The sequence below is a fragment of the Peromyscus eremicus genome, chromosome 3, assembly GCF_949786415.1.
Source record: "Peromyscus eremicus chromosome 3, PerEre_H2_v1, whole genome shotgun sequence".
Lineage (NCBI taxonomy): Eukaryota > Metazoa > Chordata > Mammalia > Rodentia > Cricetidae > Peromyscus > Peromyscus eremicus.
The window spans coordinates 127,513,334-127,538,876 of NC_081418.1; the positions used below are offsets into that span (position 1 = coordinate 127,513,334).

General features: G+C 40.8%; 1 protein-coding gene across 8 annotated transcripts in view; it reads left to right on the plus strand.

The window, feature by feature from the left end:
• Zfand4 (zinc finger AN1-type containing 4) overlaps positions 1 to 25,543 on the plus strand; it is an 86,209-nt gene that overhangs the window by 12,240 nt on the left and 48,426 nt on the right. For 7 of the 8 annotated variants that reach the window (XR_009378366.1, XR_009378367.1, XM_059258438.1 and 4 more), the window contains exons 3-5: positions 14,616 to 14,691; positions 15,681 to 15,748; positions 20,319 to 20,505. Coding sequence is in view for 6 of the 8 variants with exons in the window: in XM_059258438.1 (XP_059114421.1) it covers positions 14,616 to 14,691; positions 15,681 to 15,748; positions 20,319 to 20,505 (331 nt within the window). In the remaining 2 variants the exon portion in view is untranslated. The remainder of the gene's footprint in view (positions 1 to 14,615; positions 14,692 to 15,680; positions 15,749 to 20,318; positions 20,506 to 25,543) is intronic. The other variant, XM_059258441.1, reaches the window with a different exon arrangement.

The following is a 25,543-nucleotide window of genomic DNA, read 5'->3' on the forward strand; positions in this document are numbered from 1 at the left end:
TATTAAGAAGGCAGTTTGACAACACATCCTTACAGTAGTGAGCTCCCCACTAGGGTCTATGACCTTACTAACTATAGGCTTTTGACCAGGTTTACTGTATCAGACATGAATTCTCTATTGTAAAGTGTGCTTCAAACCCAATAAAAAAGTGGTATCTAACCCCATAACCTTTGTACCACTATTGTACCAGTGGGCACATCTTGCTGAACAGGTCAGTATTGTAGCATGCAGGTTTTGCTGCTGAGTGATACTATCGATGGCTTTTTCTCCCATCAGCCTGCGTAGCACCTCTGGCACTATGAAAGCTAGTCAGCAGAAGGAAGATTTTAGGTCAGGTCCAGTTGATTTCTTTGTCCATCAAGCAAAGTGTGTTGTGTCCTCAGCAATAGGGTCTTGCCATCTACTTCTAGACAACCAAGAACAATGACAATAGCCTGCATTGCTTGGGGGCCTCTGGGGCCTCCCTGACTAATAACTTGTAGGAAGGTATCCCATGTCTTGCAGTGAATTTTTGCTTAATAATTCATGTCTTCTGGAGGAGGCATTGTCTACCATGCAGAGTAGCTCTGGTCAAACTCCTTCTTTTAAGGAACTTTTAAATTAGTTTAAAAAGTGTTGGGTTTCCATAAGGACTTTTCATATATTCTTAGTATGGGTTCAACTACACCCTACTTCCTCTGCCTTGTCTCCCCACCTGCATCCATTCTTAACCCTTTAATCCTCAGTATTCCTCCTTTATTTCACAGCATATGTGTTCTAATGTATCCTTACCCCTTGAGGCCGCTTCCCTTCCCATTGCATGTGTCTTTTCCAGCATCCTGAGCTCTACAAGATATTCCAAATTAAATACACAAATCTAAAAATTCAAAGCTAGCATCCACATATAACAGAGTACAACCATGTTTGTCCCTCTGGGTCTGGGTACTTCACGCGGCATATTTTCTAGTTCCTTCTATTTCCCTGCAGCCTATTTTTCTTTGCAGCCTAATAAAATTCTGTTGTGTATATGTAACACATTTTCATTATCCATTCTTTAATTGGTAGGCATCCTGGTTGATTCCATTTCCTAGATAATGTGAATAGAATAGCAATGATATATGTGCATTTTCTCTGTAGTAGAATATGTAGTCCATTTTTTCTATGCCCAGGAATGCAATATGGGATCATATAGTAGTTCTGCTTTTAGCTTTTTGAGAAACACTCATGTAGAGTAACGGTCTTGTTAAATAAGAAACACAGAGCCAATGCAGAGATGAAAGCCCAAGAGGTCAGAGCAATAGCTAAGAGCTAAAAACCTTACCCTTCACTGCTGATGCTGTCCTCCTCAGCAAGAGACCTACTTCCTGTGTGTTTGTCCTTTTTATTGACCTTCTATTCTGCCTTCTCATTGGTTGTAAACCTAATCACATGACCTCCTCGTCACTGCCCATTTATACAGACCTTCAGGTCTTCTATGGTTGGTATTGAGATTTTAAAGGTGTGTATCTCCATGTTGGCTGTATCCTTGAACATACAGAGATCTGTCTAGCTCTGCCTCTCAAGTGCTGGGATTAAAGGCGTACACCACCACTGCCCAGCTTCTGCTATGGCTTGCTATTAGCTCTGACCCCCAGGCAACTTTATTTATTAACATACAAGTAAAATCACATTTCAGTACAAATAAAATATCACCATACACTCACTTAGTTGAGTGTTGGTGGTGCACACCTTTAATCTCAGTACTCAGGGGTCAGAGGCAGGAAGATCTCTGAGTTCAAGGAAAGAAACCCTGTCTTGAAAAACAAAACAAAACAAATCCAAACAAGCAAAAAGAAACACTCAATTCTATAATGGTGACACCAGTTTACAGTCCCACTAACCGTGGGTAACCATTCCTCTTCCTCATATTCTTGCCAGCTTTTGTTGACTTTTTTCTTTCTTGATGGTAGCTATTTTAGCTGAGGGAAGATCAAATCTCAAAACAGTTTTAATTTGCATTTCCCTCATGGCCAGTGATGTTGAACATTTTTTAAAAAGCTTATTAGCCATTTACACTTCATTTTTTGAGAACTCTGTTTGGTTCTGTGATCCATTTTTTTATTGGGTTGATGTTTTCTTGGTTTTTAGTTTTTTTATTTCTTTGTGTATTTTAGATGCTAATCCTCTTGACATGTGTAGCTGGCAAATTTTTCTCTGATTTTGTAGGCTGTTTCTTCATTTGATTGGCATTTTTCTATGCCATTAAATTTTTTTTTTTAATTTCACAAGAACCCACTTGTTGATTGCTAGCCTTGTTTCTTGAGCAGGATCCTGTGCAGAAAGCCCTTCCCTATGCCTACATCCTGAAAGGCACTCTACTTTTTCTTCTAGCAGTTTCAGAGTTTCAGATCTTTGTTGAGGTCATTGATGTGTTTATAGGCGACTTTTATGCAGAGAGAGAAGGCCTTCATTTCTGCTTCTTTACATGTAGATACCTAGTTTCCCAACATCATTTGTTGAATGAAGATGCTGTCTTTTCTCCAATGTGTATTTTTGTTAAAAATCAGATGGCTGTAGTTGCATGGTCATGTAACAGGGGTCCTCTGTTCTATTCCATTGATCAATAAGTTTGATTTTGTGCCAGTACCATGAAGTTTTTATTTCTATGGCTCTATAAAGTTGAAATCAGATATAATGATACCTCCAGAATTATTATTGTTCAGGATTGCTTTTGCTCTCTGGGGTCTTGTGCTCTAGATTAATTTTAAGACTTTTTTTTCTATTTCTGTAGAGTGTCACTGGAATTTTGATTGAGATTGCATTGAATGTATAGATTGCTTTTGGAAAGATAGCCATTTCCACAATAGTGATTATTGCAATCCATGAACATGGAAGGTCTTTCCATCTTCTAGTCTCTTCCTCAGTTTCTTTTTTCAACAATTTCAAATTTTCATTATAGAGATCTCTCACATTTATGGTTAGTTTTATGCCGAGGTTTATTTTTTCCACATAATTTGCATGTTTTAGCTATACACTAGGGCTTACTACGTCCTCTCAATAAAAGGAAAAGAGTATCCAATTTGAAGTAAAAATGAAAGACACCCTGGGCTAACACTAATCCAAATAAAGCAAAAGTAGCTGCAGCAGAGTAGAGCCCAGACTTCAGAACTGAGAAAGTTAGCAGTGGCAAAGGGGTGGTGCCTTACATAGTGACAGTCTTTTGTTGTAGATATGTCTTTATGTATAAAGTGTATTTCTTCTATACAGCATATAATGAGTTATGTTAAGTTTCTTCTTTGCTTCTTATTTTGTTTTGAGATAGGTCTCACTCTGTTGCTAGGCCTGGAATTTGCTGCTCCCAAGCTGGCCTTGAAATAATGATCCTTCTGCCTCAGCTTCCTGAAAACTGATTACAGGCTTATGCTACCATGCCTGGCAAGTGCTGTTCATTTCCTTTTTCCTTTCCTCTCCTCCTCTCCCCTTCCCCTCCCCTGTCTTTCTTTCGTTCTTTTTTTAAAGGCAAACTCTATGTATCCTGTCTTGGCCTTGAACCTTCCGTGTAGCTGAGGATGACTTCCTTGTCTACATCTCCCAAGTGCTGCAGTTACAGATGTGCACAACTCTGCCCAGTCTGTGCCATGCTAGGGATTAAATCCAGGGCTTCATGCATGCTAGGCAAGCACTCTATCAAATGAACTACACTCCTAGCCTGTAGTCTTATTTTTTTAAAATCTAACAGTCTTTGAATTTTAACTAATGGGGATTCAAATATGGTTAGACTTACATCTATCATATTTCTTACTGTTTTCTGTTAGTTACCTTTGTTCTTGGTTCCTATTTTTTCTTCCTCCCTTTATTTTGCTATTTTAATTTGATTATTCTATATGATTTTTTTATCCTTTTTAGAATATCAAATATATTTTTAAAGTAGCCATCCTAGACTTTGCAGTCTATTTACATCTAACTTAAGTTCACTCACAACTAACACCAAACTGCTTCATGACCCATGAAGTGTCTTACAATAGTGAAATGGTCCTAATTTTTAGACTCCTAGGACATTGATGTCATTCATTTCACCCACATATAACATGTAAAGTATGATCATCATGTATATTTTTACTAATATTTTTTTAAACAAACTGTTAGTTCTTTGTCAGTGCAAAGTTTCTGTTTTGCCTTTATTACTTCTTGTGGTTTGTTTATGCAGATCTGAGTCCCTTAGCTATATTACTTCCCTTTTCTAAGAGCCTCTTTTAGTATTTCTTGCAAAGCATGTCTACTGGCAGCAAATTCCCTCAATTTTTATCTGAGGCAGTATATTTTACTTGCATTTTAAGTGGTTTTAGTAGGATACTTTAGCTGTACATAGTAATGGACTTTACATGACATTTTCATAAGTATATGTAAATACTTTTTCATCATACCCCCATTTCCCTTTCTTGTTCCCCTTATTCCACCAACACACTTTCTCTAGTTTCACCTTCTACTTTCTTGTCTTTTCTGGGGTGTGAGTTTCATTAAGGATTCATACAGGGGCATGGGTGAGGGGTTGTTTACAAGCATTTGCTACCTTATTAGTGAATTACTCCATTATAGAAATGTCATTTCACCAGCAACCATTAATTGTCTGTAGATCAGGGAAGAGGTTGGGACCTTTTGAGCCCCTCCCCGTTTGCTACAGGATGTCAGTGGGTCCAGTATTACACAGATCATGTGCAGGTCCCCACAGCTGCTGTGAATTCCTGAGTACAGCAGCCAGGCCATGCCCAGAGGACAGCTTTCGATAGCACTTCACCTTTCTCTGGCTCTTGCATTCTTTCCATCTGTTCTTCATTGTCTGCCTTCGAGGAGGTGATATAGATGTCCCGTTTGTAGCTGAGCACTCGAAGGTCGGCTGCTTCATGACTCTGTCTTGTTATCAGTCTGCACTAACAACTGCCCTCTGCAAAAATCTGAAAGCAGCACTAATATTATTATTTTTGAAATATTCTTTTTTTTTCTTTTTCTTTTTTCTAGAGCTGAGGACTGAACCGAGGGCCTTGTGCTTGCTAGACAAGCGCTCTACCACTGAGCTAAATCCCCAGCCCCAAACATAATTATTTAGATGACAATTTGACAGACACATCATGTCCATTTAACAAAACAATAATAGTTTCCCACTAGGGCCTATGAACTCCCAGCCACTAGTTTTTTTTTTTTTTAATTTTAATTTTTATTTTGCAATACAATTCAATTCTACATATCAGCCACGGATTCCCTTGTTCTCCCCCCTCCGACCCCCCTCACCTTCCCCCTAGGCCACCCCCCATTCCCACCTCCTCCAGGGCAAAGCCTCCCCCGTGGACTGAGATCACTCTGGTAGGCTCAGACCAGGTAGGTCCAGTCCCCTCCTCCCAGGCCGAGTCAAGCGATCCTGCATAGGCCCCAGGTTTCAAACAGCCAACTCATGCAATGAGCACAGGACCCGGTGCCACTGCCTGGATGCCTCCCAAACAGATCAGGCCAATCAACTGTCTCACCCATTCAGATGGCCTGATCCAGTTGGTGACCCCTCAGCCATTGGTTCATAGTTAATGTGTTTCCATTCCTTTGGCTATTTGTCCCTGTGCTTTATCCAACCTTGGTCTCAACAATTCTCGCTCATATAAACCCTCCTCATTCTCGCTAATTGGACTCCCAGAGATCCACCCAGGGCCTAGCCATGGATCTCTGCATCCAGATCCCTCAGTAGTTGGATGGGGTTTCTAGCACGACAATTAGGGTGTTTGGCCATCCCATCACCAGAGTAGGTCAGTTTGGGCTGTCTCTCGACCATTGCCAGCAGTCTGTTGTGGGGGTATCTTTGCGGATTTCTGTGGGCCTCTCTAGCACTTTGCTTCTTCCTATTCTCATGTGGTCTTCATTTACCATGGTCTCCTATTCCTTGTTTTCATACTTACCTGGCAGGGGAGACACCATGATCAGCCACTAGTTTTTGATCATGACTTCCGTTCTGTGGAGCAGGCCTCAGATCTGACCTGAATGCACTTGGTTACCCCTACAGCAGTCATGCCATCGCAACAGTGGCACATCATTCCTGGGTGGTTGGTAGTGGAGCACATAGTGATCCCAGCTGCATAAGAGGACATTAGCCCCCCAGGAGCCTGCACAACATCTTCTTGTACTGTGAGGGCTGATGAGCAGGAAGAAGCTTCTTGCTCAGTTTCAGCTTCATTTGTGTTCTATGACTAGAGAATGGTGTTTTCAGCAGTAGCATATTTTGTTGTTGTGGAGACAGGTGTTGTTCTATGTAGCCCTGGCTGTCCTGGAACTCACTATGTAGGGAAAACTGGTTTTGAACTCACAGAGATCCAGTTGCCTCTGTCTCCAAGTGCTGGGTTTAAAGACATGCATCACCATGCCTGGCAGCAATAGTTCTGCAGTGGCAATTGTTTGTGTTGTTTTGGGGGCCTCAGGGATTGCTTCCATGACCAACAACTTATAGCCAGATAGCCTACTCCCTGTACTGGGATCTGAGAAGTTCTATTAATATCCTGATGGGAGTAGCATTATTCACTCATGCAGGTTACCTCTATCTAAACTCATTTTGTAAAAACAATTAAGATTTTTTTTTATCATATGTATTTATTTGTGCCTCTCTCTCTCTCTCTCTCTCTCTCTCTCTCTCTGTGTGTGTGTGTGTGTGTGTGTGTGTGTGTGTGTGTGTGTGTATGTATGTATGCACTTGCATGCTTTTGTGAGCATGCATTTCATGGCAGGTGTGTGTAGGTCAGAAGAATTGCAGGAGTCAGTTCCCTCCTCACATTATGCGAATTCCAGGGATCTAGTTCAAGTTATCAGGCTTGGTAGTGAGTGCATTAACTCTGCTAACTATCTCCCCACATTTTGTTTTTCAATTAGCTTGCCAATTGCAAAATTTGGTTTATGGCTTTTTCCTATAACCTTACTTTTTGTCCTGCCTTATAACTCTGCTTGTCCCCCATCTCACTTCCTCCTTATCCAGCTTAGACCTTTTGTGCTGGCTAGTTTTTGATGACTCGACATAAACTAGTATCACCCAGGGAGCAAGAACCTTAAAATGAGGAATTGCCTCTAGTAGACTGGCCCCTGGACATGTCTGAGGGGAATTTTCTTAATCACTAATTGATACACTCTGGGTGGTGCTGTTCCTAGGCATGTTGGCCTGGGCTGTATGTGAAAAGTAGCTGAGCAAGCCGGTAAATAGCATGGTCTCTGCTTCAATTCAAGTCTCCAGGTTCCTGCTTTGAGTTCCTCTCCTGACTTCCCTTGATAATGGACTGTAACTGTAAGGTAAAACAAACCTTTGTACCCCAACTTTCTTTTGGTCTGTTTATCACAACAACAAAGAAACTAAGTAGAACAACTTTCTAGCCTCAATATGAATTACCCCCTTCTCCTTTGTTTTTGAAAGGTAATTTTATAGAGATACAAATCTAGGTTAGCAGGTGGTTCCCAAAACTTTCAGCATTTTATTCCACTTTCTTACTGATTGCATTTTCTCTTTCTTTTTTAAAAGCCTGTCTCTGTATGTCTGTGTCTGTATCTGTATTATGTGTGGGTGTGAGTGTAGCACAGTGTGTATGTATAGTGGGGGTCAGAGGACAACCCTGTGCAGACACACACACAGGAGAATGCACCCACACACGTGCATATGCCCCTTACTCATGCAACTTTGTTTTCAACTTTTGAGAGTCCTGGTGAGTTTAGAATTTCCCTTATTTTTGGTCTCCTTTGATCTATGAATTATTTAGAAGTATACTTTTATTTCCAAACTTGATAGACTTAAAACATCTCACTACTCACCAATTGTGGGTGATGCAAGTAAACAGAACATTTCTGGAAAATATGGTAGTAATTTGTAGAGGACTGCATAAAATTTGTGTATAATATTGAAGAAAATAAAAAAGTGCAGTGAGTTTCATTGATATGATAAATTCAAATTTAACTTATTCAAAAGTAGGGAAAAGCAGATTTCTGCTCAGCCAGGTTATTCATGAGGCAGAAGCAAGAGGATCACTTGGCCCAGGAGGCTGAGGCCAGCTTGACCACTTTGCAAGGCTCCATTCTTAAAGATAAACCAAAACCAAATAAACTTTTGATTCTGACTTTAGGATATACATTCTTCCTAGTTCTTTTTGTATATAATTTAGTTATAATACATTATAAGTAATGTAGTGTTATATATGAATATATGAAATCTGTAATTTAAGTGAAACATGCCCACAATTCTTGGCCAAGTTTTTTTAAAGAATCTTTTTTAAGAATTTGTTTGAACTTATCTTTAGTATATATAATGGGAATAGAGCCTGAAATAAGAAAGTATGATTCCTAGATGGGCATGGTATTACATGTCTGTAATCCCAGCACTTGGGAGGTAGAGGCTGGAGGATCAAGAGGTCAGGGTCAGCCTGGACTATATGCTACCTGTCTCAAAAACAAAAGCAAAGAAGAAAAGCAAGTATGATTCCTCAGACAGTAAAGTGGGTGTCCATTTTGGAAGCTTCTGACAACCCAGTGACCCAAGAGCCTCAGGTGAAGGGGAAGGAGAGAAAAATCTAGTGCCCGAGTATAGTAGCATTGGCTCAGGGGTAAAGTTTTACTCCCTAAACCCAGCAGCCACTGTGTTGTGCTTTTTCTTTTTTGAGACCAAATTTTGGGATGTAGCCCAAGTTGGCCTCTGCCCAAGTGCTGGGGTTTTAGGTGTATACCAGAATGGATTGTGTGTGTGTGTGTGTGTGTGTGTGTGTGTGTGTGTGTGTGTTTATGAGACATCACTCCTAGAAACTGTTGCCAATTAGTGCCTGTGGGCCTGGGTGAGTAATTTTTTTTTTTTCAGTGCTGCAACCATTGGTAGATTTTTCATGCTCTATTAAATAACACCACATCCATGCTCATGTAGGCAACTCTAATTAAACTCAGGAAGTCATTTAAAAACTCATAGGGCCGGGCGGTGGTGGCGCACGCCTTTAATCCCAGCACTCGGGAGGCAGAGCCAGGTGGATCTCTGTGAGTTCGAGGCCAGCCTGGTCTACAAAGTTCCAGGAAAGGCGCAAAACTACACAGAGAAACCCTGTCTCAAAAAACCAAAAAACCAAAAAAACAAAAAAAACAAACAAACAAAAAAACTCATAGAGCAGGAGGGGGGACATGTTGTGAAGAAGGAATAGCTGGGAGGTTGAGAGGATACAGGGAGTTAGTATGATCAAAATACATTATATACATATACACATATGAAACTCATTAAATAATAGCATGTTTTTCTTTCGAAGTGAAGAAAAGAGAATTTTGTGAGGAGTGCAGGGTCCTGCCTTTATGAGGCTATGGCATGGATGCTGGTCCTGGCTCTGTGATGTCCCTGGGGAGGTCCAGGAATTGGGGAGGGAGTTGTTGATCCATCTCTGTGTAGTTCTTCCTGGGGTAGGTTTGGGCCCCAAGAAGTGGCTGAGACTGCTTCTATGTGGCTTCCACTAGGGGCGCAGTCTGCCTCTGTGCTCTTGGATGGCCCCTATCTGTCTCGTTGCTTGTGGCAGTAGGACAGAGACAGACATTTGTGTTGGTCCTGTTTCTCTGCTGCCTTCCTGTATGTGGTCTGTCTCCAAGTCGGTGTTCTCAACTTTTCCTAACGCTGTGACCCTTCAATACAGTTCTTCATGTGGTGGTGACCTCAACCATAACTTTATTTTCATTGCTACTTCATAACTATAGTTTTGCTGTGAATCATAGTGTAAATATCTGTTTTCTGATGGTCTTAGGCAACCCCTGTAAAAGGACCATTTGACCCCAAAGGGGTCTCAGTCCACAGGTTGAGAACCATTGCTCTAAGTGGTCTACCACACCAAATTTCCACCTTTTAGGAAGCTGTGTGATTGTGACTCCAAGTTGTCCCCATCCTCAGTCCTCAAGTCATTGGCCCAAGGCACATGCCCTAGGTTCCCAGGGTGAGTTGAGTAGGATGGGGTCTTTCTCTCTAGAGCTGCCTAGGGGCTGACTCAGCAGGGATCTTTTGTAGGTGGCTTCTGCTGCAGTCAAGTACCCAGAAGAAAGGATGATTTCCCTAGAACCATCCTGCCCTAGTGTGGGAGCCCGTTCTCGGGTTCCTCGTGGCTTTACCCAACAGGTCCTCATAGAGGATGATTAGACCACGGGCCTGAGTGCAGGTGTCTGAGATGGTCTGCACTTGGCTGTGCTGGGGGAGGAGGTCTTTTGCTCCACCCCTTGGCGTCTCTATAAAAACCCTGGGGCAGAGACAGTTGGGGCCTGTTGGAAAAGGTTCCAGGCCCTCTCGAGGCTATCCTTTATTTTCTATCTGTTTATCTCCGCGATAGTCTCCACAATAAATCCTTCTATCTAATATTTCCTGCTGCTCCCACTCAAGAAAACTCTGGGGAACTGTGGGGGTGGTTGGGTAAACGCCCCACAGAATGGCGCCATGAACAGGGACTAAAGAAAAAAGAAAAAAAAGGGACTAAAGAAAAAAAAAGGAGGAACCCGAGAACGGGCTCCCACACCCTAGGAGGTACAGCCCTTAAAGTCTATCTTCTGCCCTTCTCTACTTCTCCCTTGCTCCTTCCCTCCCCGCCCTCCCCCTCTTCTTCCTTCTCTCCCTGCTGTCATCTGGAGCAGAGGTTCCAACCCTTTATGTCACATCCTTTTGTCTAGGAAGACAGCACTCCCCGGTCAGGACCGAGGCCTTCACATCAAAGTTGTGGTTTCTTTCCTGTGTGTAGTTTCTTTCCTGTGGTGTTCCCCAGAATTTCCTCCTCCTCTTTCTTTCCTGCTAAAGCTGGCATGTTTCTGCTGTCAGGAAGGCTGCTCTCCAGTGGTCTCCCTTTTAGTCCCCAGGGATTCTAGCAGTCCATGCATGGGTGTAGTGTGCTATCTTTTATCCCAAATGAATCTTTAAAAAAAGGCAATGGGCGGGTGGGCTGGAGACATGACTCAGAGGTAAAGAATACATATCACTCTTGGAGAAGACCTGAGTTCAATTGCCAACATCCATGTCAGGCAGCTCACCCCTGTAACTCCAGCTCCAGGGCGTTTGAAACCCTCTTCTGTTCCCTTCTGAAATCCTTGGCTGGTACCTGATGTTGGCACTCACATGCACTTACTTTGGTCTTTTCATTTTGAGATTGAAATTTATTTTATTAGTAAGACATGTATTAAATATTTGGACATCTCTATACTAAAACAATATATCATCAAACAATCACAATAACATGAGAAATGCAATTCTATATGTATCAACCATGGAAATTTTACCTATAAAAATAAACACAAGGCAAAAGATAACCATAAGACCACACTATGGTGAGAGGTTAAAAATATCAAGAGTATTTGAAGATACAAAAAGCCACTCTTAAGTTTTCACCCCTGCTTTTCCCCTTTGACTACTGGAATTACTTTTAAAAAAAGTGCAGTTGAGTTCTTGAGGTAGGCTTGGATTAACTTAACTCAGCTCTTGACCTTCCTAACTTGTAGTTCTGAAGACTAACTATTGAATGTGCTGGAATGTGCCATCCTGAGATGCATGGTTACTGAAAGTAATCTCGGCTTTGTTCCCTTTCTCCCCAAGAAACAGAATGTCCTTCAGTGCTTGAGCCTAGCATGTCATATGGTCCTGCAAGTTGCTTTTTTTGGGGGGGCCCTCCCTGCAGTTCAGGTTGGGTACAGAATGTCTTCCTGATCTTTGGGGGCTCTGGCTGGCAATGGAACTTAGGCAGCTGCTTCTTGGTGCCTATGAAGTAATGGGTGTTTTTCAGTTAGGAGTGTGTGGGTATTCTTTCTCACCAGACTCAGACAGGTAGGTAGCCAGTGCATAATGAAACTGCTTCACAAGCTACTCCTTGTCTGTTCTTTTCTGACTTCTACAGAAGCGTCTTCAAATTACATGGCTTTTAAGTCTTTTTCTTATCATCACTTCTCTGGTCCAAGTATGATGTAACTAACTATCTGAATCCTTTTGGAACTGTTCACACATAGAGTGAGTGGCCTTTGGGTTTCTGGTAGTAGTTTTATATCAAGCTTATGGCTAGTGACACCTGCTGCCAAGTCTGCTGATCCGAGTTTGATCCTGTAACCTACATGATAAAAGGAGAGAAGCAACTCCAGAAAATTATCCTGTGACCTCCACAGGATGTGCTGGTGTGTGTGCACACACCCACTAGACAAAAATGTAATAAAGAAGTTTTATATTAATCTAAAAATCGGTACTAGCTTTCCTATCTAACTCATTCATTAATTAAATTATTTTCATAGTTTCAAAGTACAGTGTAATTATCCTGACTTCCTATTAAAATAGCAATTAGGCTCTTTAATGTTTTTATTTTCTTGCTTTCTTAAGTTAGCATACAAAGTAGTGGGTTTCATATGGCATTTTCATACATACAGGTAACTTCACTTTGCTCCTGTTCATTCCCCTCCCCTACTGCCCTGTGCCATCTTCTTTCCTGTCACCTTGCCTCCCTCCAGTAGTCCCTTCTCTCTCATGTCATGTGTGTGTGTCCACAACTCTTTCTCTCTCTCTTTTGATCTCCCTCCTCTCTCAAAGTCCCTTCCTCCTCTTTAGTTGGGTCTCTTTCCACCATGTGGGTTGTGGGGATTGAACTCAGGCCAGCAGTCTCAGCCGTGTGCTCCTTTACTCGCTAAGCCATCTTGCTGGCTCCTAAATATCTGGTTTTTATGTCAGTGCCATCCTATTTTTCTTATAATAGGATCATTACGGCTTTGTGCTATAATTTGAAATCAGGTATTGTAATACCTTAATATTTGCTCAAGGTTGCTTTGGCTATTTGGGGTCTTTTGTGATTCCATATGAAGTTTAGGATTGTTTTTCTATTTCTATGAAGAATATCAGAAGTTTAATGGGGATTGTACTGAATCTGTAGGCTGCTTTTGACAATATAGCCAGTTTCATAATATTGATTCTGCCAACCCATGAGATGCGGAGGGGGTCATTCCATCTTCTCTTGTCTTCAGTTTTCTTAATTGTCTTAGAGTTTTCATTGCAGAGATCTTTCACTTCCTTGGTTAGGTATATTTTATTTTTATTTTTTGGGAGCTATTATAAATAGGATTTCTCTCCCTGACTCTTTCTTAGCAAGTTTGTTATTAATATATAGAAAGGTTGCTGATTTCTGTATCTTGATTTTTGTAAACTGCTACTTTGCTGAGAGTATTTCTTCAATGTGAATTTTCTGGTGGAGTCATTAAGGTCTTTTAAGTATAAGATTGTGTCATATGCAAATAGAGATAGATACTTCGGCTTCTCCCTTTGTTTGTATCCCTTTTGTTTCTCTCTCGCCTTATTACCGTAGCAAAGACTTTGAGCAATATATTGAGTAGGAGCAGCAAGAATGAGCACTGTCTTCTTCCTGGTTTTAGAAGCAATGACTTTGAGTTTTCCCCATTTAGTGTCCTGTTGGTTAGATGTTGCATATACCTTTGTTATGATGAGGTATGTTCCTTCTGTTCCTGCTTTCCTCAGGCTTGTATTACAAAGAGTTGTTGCCCTTTTCTGTGTCTATTAAGATGACTGTATGGTTTCTGCCTGAATTAGCTAGAGATTCTTTTGATTTTACTTTCATCATTCTCAATGCAAATTTGAATGTCTTAAACATATACCTGTCTGAAATTATTTAAGAAAACCTCCTAAGAATCATATTTAAGCTGTAATAAGTAAATACATGTCATTGTGACTGAATGTTCATGTCCCTACAACCTGTCTTTTTATGAGAGTGGTTCACTCTATAGTCAGCCCAGAGGCCTGGCATAGCTTATATAGCCCAGGGCAGCCTCAAAGTCACTGTCTTGCTGCCTTAGTCATCTGATTACTGGGATTATGTGTGTTCCCATGTCCAGCTTCTCCTATAATTCTTTGCTTAAGGCCTTAATCCCCAATGTGATGGAACTTATAGATTGGGGCCTTTAGTGTGTAAATTAGGGATACATGAGGTCATAGGGTGCCGTTCTCATGATAGTATCTTTGTAAGAAGAGACATGAAACTTCTTTCTCCATGTACTCATAGAAAGAAAAGGCCATGTGAATCTACAGTGGACTGGTAACTACTTACATGCCAAGAAAAGTGGCCTTAGAATGCATCTACTTGGAACCTTGAATCCATGGGCTCCCAGTCTCAAGAACGATGAGATACATATTTCCATTGTTTAGGCCACCCAGCCTGTGGTGCTTTTTTCCCCTCTGGCATCCTGAGCTGATTCTTTCAGTTTCTGTCTCATATATTATATATGTGAGTACTCAGATATACTACATTCTGGCAACCTAAATAGTAATTAGAGATTCTTCTAAGAATCTTTGCGAACAGATCAGCATTTCAATGGAAATGTATATGCCATGGTAAACCATGAGTATTTAAAGAAATTTGGGCAAAGGAAAGTTTTTAAAGATAAACATGATGATGATTACAAAAGGCACTTGAAATTGTCTTTCTTGGGCACAGGATAAATAATAGTGGTGCCAGTCATACATTGAAGAGGACAGCTGTTGGGCCAGAGGCATTAGATCAGAAGTGTGTTTAATTCATAAATATTCTTAGTTCTTTAATGAAACAGCATTGTGTCATGCTCTTTAGAGATGGTGTTAAAATTTTAAACACTTTTTATTATCACCTTTCCTTAAGGTATTCCCATCTGTCAGCAGCACTTAATTTGGAATAACATGGAGCTTGAAGATGATTATTGCTTGAATGATTACAAGTGAGTGTAATTACATATTAGCAGCTTTATAGGCATGCAGTATTATAACTCCACATGCCAGTGTTTTTCCTCATGTCTGTCCTGAACAGCTTGATCCCAACTTTCATTCTGAATTTTGACCTCTAGATGCGTTGGCTCAGTACCGTCTTTGTTCTTGGTCTTTGTTCTCTGATATTTGTAGTTCACCTTCAGTGAACTACATGCTGAGCTTTTGTCCTTGCCTTCTTGAATGGTTATAGTAACTTCTTGTTTTCTTTGCCTTTCTCTTTCACTGTTGACCCATTCTCTCCTGGTCATGTTTCTTTTCTTCCCATTTTCACAAGTTTTGGGCATGAGAGAGTTCTCTCTGCTGAGACTTTGTTCATTAGGTCCCTTTTGTCTTTAAGAAGTGGTACTGTGTACATCAGTGGTTATAAAGTTATGTGCTTTCTGACATTTTACCTTTCTCTTTCCTCTCATGTTATTTCTTACACTGAGGACAAAGGAATTAGGAGGCCAAGAGGTGGAAGAACACCAGGAGTCGGCAGAGCTGGTGGATTTGCAGTCTTATTTTTATTTTGAATGAATTTTGTGTTTCCTAATTCTTTGGGTTTTGACTAAGTTTCTTTTCTTTCATGGGCCCCCTTTTTGTATTTTTTGAGACAAGATTTCTCTGTGATGCTCTGGCTGTCCTGGAACTTGTTCTATAGACCAGGCTGGCCTCTAACTCACAGAGATCTGCCTGTCTCTGCCTCCAGAGTGTTGTGATCAAAGGTGTGTGCCATCACCACCTGGCTGGGCCTCCTTTTTTAAAAAGCTTATGAGAACTTATAAACTTTCTGTAATTTATATAGGCAAATAATATATTCGTTCATATTGCTGTGTCTTTCTTCATATTTTAGGGAATATATATATACATAGTAAGGCTAATAAATCACATAATTAGTGGTTCTTTTGACACTGATTGTTATTTGGTGATTATAGTTTATTTTTGTGCTAACTATTCACAGCATTTCAGAAGGTTGTACCTTGAAGCTGGTATTGGCTATGCGTGGTGGACCGATAAGTACTAGAAAAGGTAGGCATACATTAAAGCATCTAACAATCATTATTAAGTAATTTAGTAGTACTATTCTTCAAGGAGGTTAGTGTTTTTTAAAGGCTCTCATTTTAGCCAAGTGCCTTTTCTGTGTTAGGTCTTTGATTCTTTTAGGCATTATTCTTTAAAACCTAGATATATAAACACTGGAACTCCAAAATATAACCCCAGAATAAACCCCACATGATTCTGGATTCAATCCAGGGATATTTAAAAATAAAACTTAGTAGTAAAGGAAGGAGAAATGTAATGATAATATAAATATCACATTAGCATTGTGTTTAGATTTATGTCAGTCTTGTTGCTTTTTAAACTCTGCTTGAGTTTTAAATTCCAGGGATAATTATTTGCTATAGGATATAACTGAATTGCCTTTTTACCTGGGATAAAACTGAATTTCATAGTCCTGTTGAATCCTTTCTCCAAATGTGAGTGGTCTCTGGAATCCATTCATTCATTCAACAAATGCATAGTGAGCATCTACTGGATTCTAAAATATATTTTATTTTACTTTTAATGATGTGTTTATATGTGTGCTTCTGTGTGGGTATGTACACGTGAGTTCAGGTACCTGCAGAGGCCAGAAAAAGGCATTGGATTCCCTGGAACTGGAGTTTCAGGGTGGTTATGAGCTACCCAGTGTGGGTGGTGGGAACTGAACTGGGGTCTTCTCTAACAGTAGGATGTGCTCCTGACTATGGAGCCATTTCTCCAGCTCCATCTATTGATTTTGAGTGAATGTCCCAAGTGCAGTAAACAAGGGAGACAGAGCCTCTGCTTCATAACACTGCCTCCTAAATGTGTGAGAGATTGATGGAATTTCAAGTGTTTGTGAGCTCTATGTGGGAAATAGACAGGAGAATGTGATAACAACTATAGAAATAGCATAGTAGGGAAGGTCTGTGAGAAAGATGGCATGACCCAAGACTTAATTAGTAAAAAGGTTTGTCTTAGTGCCATTACTGTGAAGAGTCACCATGACCACTGCAACTCTTTTTTTTTTTTAATTTTTATTTTGCAATACAATTCAGTTCTACATATCAGCCACAGATTCCCTTGTTCTCCCCCCTCCCGCCCCCCTCACCTTCCCCCCAGCCTATCCCCCATTCCAATCTCCTCCAGGGCAAAGCCTTCCCCACAGACTGAGATCAACCTGGTGGACTCAGTCCAGGTAGGTCCAGTCCCCTCCTCCCAGGCCGAGCCAAGCGTCCCTGCATAAGCCCCAGGTTTCAAACAGCCAACTCATGCAATGAGCACAGGACCCGGTGCCACTGCCTGGATGCCTCCCAAACAGATCAGGCCAATCAACTGTCTCACCCACTCAGAGGGCCTGATCCAGTTGGTGACCCCTCAGCCATTGGTTCATATTTCATGTGTTTCCGTTCGTTTGGCTATTTGTCTCTGTGCTTTATCCAACCTTGGTCTCAACAATTCTCACTCATATAAACCCTCCTCATTCTCGCTAATTGGACTCCCAGAGATCCACCCAGGGCCTAGTCATGGATCTCTGCATCCAGATCCCTCAGTAGTTGGATGAGGTTTTTAGCACGACAATTAGAGTGTTTGGCCATCCCATCACCAGAGTAGGTCAGTTGCAACTCTTATAAAAGAAAGCATTTAATTGGGGTTGACTTACAGTTTCAGAGGTTTAGTCCATTATCTCACATAGGCAGACATGGTAGCTGTGAGAGTTCTACATCCAGATCTGCAGGCAGTAGGAAGAGAGAGACCCCGAGCTTGGCATGAGCTTTTGAAACCTCAAAGCCCACCCCTAATGACACACTTCCTCCAACAAGGCCATACTTCTTAATCCTTGTCAAGTAATGTCACTCCCTAATGACCAAAAATTCAAATATATGAGCTTATGGGGGGCATTCCTATTCAAACTACCACAAAGTTTTAATCCAGGGAAGAGCCAGGAGCATGCTTACTAGTCAGGTCTGTCCACAGGCAGCCCCACCAGGACAGCCATGCTCAGAGTAGTCCTGCTCTGTGGCCCTCATTTTAAGAAGGCCTTCACACTTGTTTGCACCTCCACAGTAGAAAACTGGAAATTGAGTATAGATTCCCACATGCCAAATTACATCCCCATGCTTTATAATTTTGGTTAAAATTGGATTATTAAAATGTTTTTTTCTTATCTACCTTAAGAGCAATTTGTGAGAACTGCTAAACTATTTTGCATTAGAGAAAACAAAGGAAATGATGTTAAAGCTGACTGAGCAGCGCTCTGACATTAGAAATTCTCTGTTAACCGATTTCTGAAGTAGGTGTATGGGTTGCAGAGACGGCTCAGCAGTTGAGACTGCTTGCTTCACCGTCATGAGGACTAGAGTTCAGATCCCAGCACCCGTGTAACCAGCCCAGCATCCCATAAGTGCCTGTCACTCCGTCTCCCAGGGATTTAACATCCACACCCCCAAATGCATGTGCAGATACAGCCATGCAGACATATAAATAAATAAAAAAAATTTTTAAAAGGAAATAATTGTATGTCACATTTGTAAGAACTCTGTTTACTGAGCCATTATATCAAGTTAGAGATATATAGTATTTAATGGTTTGCGCATCCTATTTTAGGAAGTTGATAATAGGTACTATTGCATCTTTAAAGCTCATTTAGTCTCTCAGACTCATCATTTGGAAAGAGCCTTTATCATATGAATTACAATAATATTTAGCTTTTAAAATAACCATTATCTAGCCGGGCGGTGGTGGCGCACGCCTTTAATCCCAGCACTTGGGAGGCGGAGCCAGGTGGATCTCTGTGAGTTCGAGGCCAGCCTGGGCTACCAAGTGAGTTCCAGGAAAGACGCAAAGCTACACAGAGAAACCCTGTCTCGAAAAACCAAAAAAAAAAAAAACCATTATCTAAACAAAGTGGGGAAACAGGCATTAATGGTAATACATGTGTAATCTGAGTACCCATGAAGCTAAGGCAAGAAGATGGCAAGTTACAGGCCAGCTTAGGTCATAGAATGTTAAGGCTTTGCCTTAAAATAAAAAGCACAAGAAAGAAATCTTCCCTTTCCAAACTTACATCCTAAATTGTATTGCTTTTAGGTGACAAAATCTTAATGAATGTTGAGTTATGAAGAGGCATGCACAATTAGACAGCCTTAGCACCTCCCGGCTTAAGACATGGGTTTAGGAAAGGCTTTTTTAGTAGCTGTGGTAATATTTACTTCTTAGTGCTGTAATATGAAAAGTGGGACTTTTAAGTTTTGAAAATAATTCTGGATACTGTGGTGTTTGCCTGTCATCCCAGCCATGTAAGAGCCCGAGGCAGGAGGATTGAAAGTAGAAAGAGCAAATCAAAATGTTATGTTTCAGAAGTAGTGGTATTAAATTTAGACTGTGGGGTATCTTTGATACCTTTACCTGATTACTTTCAGAATTTAATATTTTTCTGTTGGTGTTTCTTTTTATTTTTCTTTCCTGTGCTGGCAGTTGAACCTTGAGCCTTGTGCCTGTTAGACTCAAGCTCAGCTGCTCAGCTGCATTCCCTGAATTCACTTCCTAAGGGCATTGCAGCATTCCACCTTCATTACTAAGTAAAAGAAAGTTAGGCGACTTTGAAAATGGAGGACAGCTGGGTACCACTGGCCTACAGTTCGGAGGAGTGTCAGAGTGACTCCAGTAGGCCTCTGTGAGTTCCATGCCCTGATTGGACATACACACACACCCTGACCACGACACCTGGATCATGAGAGGAGCCTTTCAAGAAACACATTGATCCTTTCATACAGTGCAGTTTTAGCACACTAAAATGACCTCCCTATGCTTTGCTTGTGCACTACTTCAAGGAGCAGCTGTCAAAAGAGTCTGTTCTTATATAAAACTGAAGGGAGAAAAAGATTTACTTGTTTCTTTCTTTTTGCTTTATTTTGTTGTTTTCTTTGGCTGCTGCAGACTGAACCTAGGACCTTGGGCATGGTGGTTATCACTCTACCATCGAATTTTGTCTCTAGTTCTCTTTTGCCTCTAATTTCTTGAATATGTCTCCCAATTGTGTATGTGTGCATACGTTTACTTTCTAATCTAAAGTAAGTGGGATTTATAATACATTTAAGTGATTGGTTGTTGGAACCAGTATATAAAAGCACAGGAAGCTAAAGGGTAGATAAAATAATGATAGATAATACTATAGACTTATAGTATATAATCTGTATATAGTCTATCAACTGTACTGGTACAGAAATACAAATGACCTCATGTTTTAAGTTAAGCCATGTCTTTGGGCATGTAACATAATGATGCATTTTTAATACAAAACAAGCCATGAATTTGAGAAGATACGGGAGAGACATAGGAAGAATTGGAGGAAGGAGGGGGAAAATGATGAAAATACAATACTCATTAAATTCTAAAAAAATTAATAAGGGATGCTGTATAGAATATAAAAATATCAGAAGCCTGTTTGGAGAGTCTTATTTATCGCATGTACAGTATGGTTGTATAAGTTCAGAATATATATCCTGTTACTGTAACAAGATGCAAAAATGTTGATATGAATTGAAAGCCTGTTTATCAATCTTTCCATTTGTAGTTCTTGTGGAAGACCCACTTAGGGAGCTTGCTGAGTACATGGATTCCAGTCGGGACGAGGTCTGGGAAAAGACCTCTTGCAACAAACAAGTTACATTTTTGGTATACCGAGAAGGAGATCAATTGAATTTCTTTCGTGTGGTAGATAGGGGAGATGGCACTTTAACACCGTTATCTGAATCTTTAAGGTAAATGGGTTTCATTTGCATGTTTCACTTAGAAATAGAGACTGTACTGCACACTTCAGAAGCCTTTGTGTATTCTGTGGGTTATTAGAGTAGCCATAGTGTATTAATAGGTCGAGTAAGTTTCATGCGCTCTCCACCCCTTTCCCTGATAAGTAGTTCTGAAATCATCCTTCATGGGGCTGATACTTAAAAAGGAATTCCTAAATTTTAATTTTCTTTACTTGATAGTTTTTTTTTTATAAATATGGTTTATTTCCATTTATTTGTGCAACTCTAAGATGTTTACTAGAATATAGTCTTGTGATAATAGTATATTATTACATAATCATGATGTAGCAGAAAGGGTTAATCCTAAAGTTGGTATCATTTTTAACTCTGCTACTTAAAAATGGGTAAATTTCTTTTTTTTTTAATTTTGTTATTATGTAAGAGGAAATAAATTGTATATTACTTTTCAAACCAGAAGGAAAACACTATTGATTGCTTAGGTAGGCAGTAGAAAAATGAAAGAATTGGGACAAGATAATTTCTTAAGTTTCTGTGCATTTCAACTTACTATGAGTTTCTCCTTTCACTTTTATTTTTATTTTGAATTACACTATTTATTTGTGTGTAAGCGTGTTGGCATGATTGTACCGTGATGCACGTGGAAGTCAGAGGACATCTTGGGAGAGACAGTTTCTTTCCAACCTGTGGGTCCTGAGGATTGAACTCATGTAGTAAGGCTTGGCAGCAAGTTATTTGACTGGTTGAACTGTCCCCTCAGCTCTCTTCACTTTTAAGTCATTAAACATAACTGAACATTTGGCCAGTATAAAGTAATACAGAGGCACCGTGTTACAAAGAGTATCTCCAGCTTCACTGAGCATCATCCATTTGCTATAGTCCTGGTGCTGTGACCTTGGTGATTGTTGCAGAGGATATGATCTCTGGGATCAGATGAGTTGGCCTTCAGTTCACCTGAAATGTAGCGTTAGAGATGGCTGGTGAGGAGTGATCTTAAATGAGGACAGCTTTGCTAAACAAAGGGAGGAAAGATACCATAGGGAACTAAAGTGAGGCTCACAGAAAGATAAAAATCTAGTGCTAAAATTATTGAAAAGAAAGCCCAGCTTGTGATCTGGAGAACAGTGCCTTGGGGTGAGACATCTAAGTAGAGTACAGCTAGTGCTCTGTTCAGGTCCCCCCCACCCCCTGCACCTTATACAGAAGGGAAGACAGTGTGTGTTCTCTAGTTTTGTTAGGAGAAAGAACCTGCCTTCACAGTCACATTCACACTGTGATAGGATTCATTTCCTTCCGCTTAGGTGATTGAGGGCCCTAGGTTTTTGTGGCTGCTGCTTGGCTAGAGACTTCTTGCAGCTCCCTTTTGATTAACTCAGAACAAAGTGATTTGAGGCCTAAATTACATCTTAAGAATCCCTTTACTTTTGCCATAGTCAGTTGGCCAGACCTGTCATATTGGGTTATACCCACACTCAAGGACAGACTGTGCTGGTATAAACTCCAGAGGTGGAGAGCCATACAGTTTCCCCTAAGATTCTGCTCAGAGTGTGTGGAAAGAGAATTTAGACTCCTGGTGTGCGTGTGTGGGGGGTAGGGAGGGGAGGGCTATGAAGAGCCAACTAACAATCAGAGACTGTTTTCTTAATGGGTCAGTATCTGGTTAGAACTAGACATGTGACACTTGTCTTGGAGAGACGTGGAGAGGGGTTAGCAATGAAGATTAATGAAGATTACTTACTGCCTTGAATCACTAGCAGAATTCTTTTATAACAGTTTCTCCATATGTGAGGGAGACCCTTGATAATATGTCACCCTCAGATTTCCAGGTCTTTTTATATGCCATGTTTTAAATATACTTTTTCCCATTTACTTGTAATGTCATTTCCACATCTCAGTTTCATTTTCCTCTAGGTAATTTTTACCGTGTCTTTTTTGAAGCTAAGGCTGGCTTTGAACTCAGTATGTAGTAGAAGGAGCCCTTACACTCCTGATCCTCCTTTCTTTACCTCTCCAAGTGCTCAGACTACAGGTGTGTGCCACTGTGCCTGGCTCCCCTGGCTAACTTCTGGTTTTGTTATTTACATTTATTTATTGTGTGTGTATGCATGTGTGTGTGTGTGTGTGTGTGTGTGTGTGTACTTGTGCTATACACACATGCATGTGAATATATGTGTGGAGGTCAGAGGGAACTTACAGGAGCTGGTTCTATCTTTCTATCACAGATAGCTCACAGAGATGGAGCTCAGGTTGTTAGTCCTACACAGAAAGTACCTTTCTTCACTGAGCCATCTTGCTGGCCTATAATTTCAGTTTGTGTTTACCACTTAACCCAAATATTGTCATGAAGTTCATGACGTTAACATGCACTTTCTGTACAGGTCACCAAAAATCGTAAGAAAAAAACATGATTGAGTGATCATTATGGTTTGAATTTGAGAAGTCTCCAAAGCCTCCTGGCTTTGTTGTCAGTTGATGATAGGCTTTTGGGAAGTGATTGAATCCTAAGCACTCAGACATATTTAATAGATTTGTGGATTTATGATACCATATTGGGAGGTGGGGCCTAGTGAGGAAATGGGTATGAGGCTTATGCCTTGGAAACTATAATCCTGGCTATGTCTTCTTTCTCTTAAAAATATTTATTTGTTATTTATTTGTATGCATGTGTATGTGTAGGATGTGGAAGTCAGACGAAAACTTGCAGGAGTTGGTTCTCTCACCTTATCGGTCCTGGGGATTGAACTCAGGGTGTCAGGCTTGGTGGAAAGAGCATTTCTCTCTGAAAGCTTTCTTCTCTTTTTCTCTGCTTCCTTCTGGCTCTGATGAGGTGAGTAGCTCTGTCCTGCCTGTCATGTGCTTCCCACCATGATGTTTTGTGTTATGATGGTCCAGGAATTACAGAGCCAAGTGACCATGGATTGAAACCTCCAAGATCATGAGCCAAAATAAATCTTCCCTCCTTTTAAGTCATTCCAGTTATTTGTCACAACCATGGAAGAGCTGAAACACAGATAAAATTTTACTCCCCTAAGCCGTCCAAGTGATGACCAATAAACCTATGAGATAAGTGACGTTAACTGCTGATTCTACTGATATAGTGATGAATGATGGATTCACGTATTTATCAGATGTTTCTATGGGGAGGGTCAAAATAACTAGAGGCAGCCACTTATTCATAAGTTGAAATTAAAACACCTAGGGAGTAGCTTCTCAAAGAGACGAGCCTGCGAATGTGAGAAGTTCAAGAGTGGATAGGAAGAGATATGAAGAAACCCAGACTCCGCAGATTGGAGCAGAGAGAGAGGGACTGTAGCAGCACAGCAGATGGAAGAGGTTCCAGAAGAGGCAGATACCTAGGAAGTACAACTAACATGGAATTAGCATGGTGCAGAAGAGCAATCTTAATACCGCTTTTCAGGAATCCGCAAACAGGCTGCTGGTAGAGAACCTTCCTGCGTCTCCCAATACACATTGATGGCAATGTTGTAAGGAAGGTGGTGTTCTTGAGAAGGGAGAAGGCTATGTTGGAGCTTGTGGCTTTGGGAAACAAGCCCCTGTGTTTTACTGTCCCCTTCTGTATTGAAACCTTCTACAAACATGAATATGCTCTTTTAGTGAATAGCTTTGAAAACCAACTTGTCCATAGAGGAGACTGTCATACTGTAATTCTGTGCCAGAGGTACTTGGTGGGCAACAAGAAAAGGTTGCAGAACTGACCTCACCTTTAACAGTGGAAGCACCGCTGCTAGCTTAGGAGCTGGAAGAACCAAGCAGATGCACCCGATTAGATGGTAGCTGAAGGCAGTGGTGGATTGCTGTCCTGCCATCCCCAGCTCCTCAGTGCAGATAGTGTGTTGCTCTTACCCCTAGTTGGCCTCACAGTGCCTAACCTCGGCCTTTGCTCTCTCAGAGAGAGACGTGGAAACAAGACATGGGACCAAGAGCTGACTGAAATAGTCATGTCTACTCTTCACACATGCAGGGGACCATTTCAGGACAGATAATACTTTCTTTTTTTATTAGGACTATTTTGGTAATTGTTTGGTGTATGTTTTGCTTCACATTTTTCTCTTTGTCTTCTAATATTTCCTTTTTTGTTAAATTTGTATTACTAACTTTGTTTCTACCTCTGTCTCATTTCCTTTTCAATCTTTCTCTCCTTCCAGGATTTGAATCCAGGGCTTTGTACATGCTAGGCAGCTGCAAACAATGAGCTAATATTCCCAGTTCTCTTTTTAAATTTTCTCATGTTTTGTGACCTGTTTTTTTTCCTTTTACTCCTAGGTAATTTTGTCACTTAAATGTTTTAAATAATTTATATTATTTTTATTTATGTGTGTGTGTATGTACATACACGGTGGGCAGAGGACAACTTGAAGAAATTCTGCCGTGTGGGTTTGGGGACTTGAACTTAGGTTGTCAAGCTTGGCAGCAAGTTCCATTGCATACTGAGCCATCTTTACAGTCCCATCTTTGCTTTGTATTATTTGGCCTGCCATTCCAGTTGTTAGTGGCATTTAATATATTGTAGTTTTCCTTTATTTCTGTGTCTGGTTTGCTTGCTTTAGCATGTTCCTCTTTCCAGAAAGTGTCGGGACTGAGCCTAACACTGGGAGCACTTTGTGTAGCATTCTACTACTGAGCCATTGTCCATCTTAACAAGAGAAGTTATAGCCTGCTTGCCATGGTTCATCTCTGCTGGGACCCAAGGGAATATAGCTCTACTTAAAAAACAGAGCACACCGGGGCCAGCAAGATGGCTCAGCAGGTAACGGTATTTGCTGCTGCTGCTGCTGCAAGCCTGACAACTTGAGTTGGACCCCTGGAACTCACGTCAAGGTAGAGAAGACAGGGACAGACTCTCCAGAGCTGTCCTCTGACCTCAGTATGTGTATCATGGCACCCCACCACATCACACACACACTAATAATATTATTATTATGTCATTATTATTAATTAGGAAAAAGAGGTCAAAAGAGCCCATAGCTAAGAACTGGGCCTCAAGTAGATGCCTGAGGATCTGTTCCTGGAT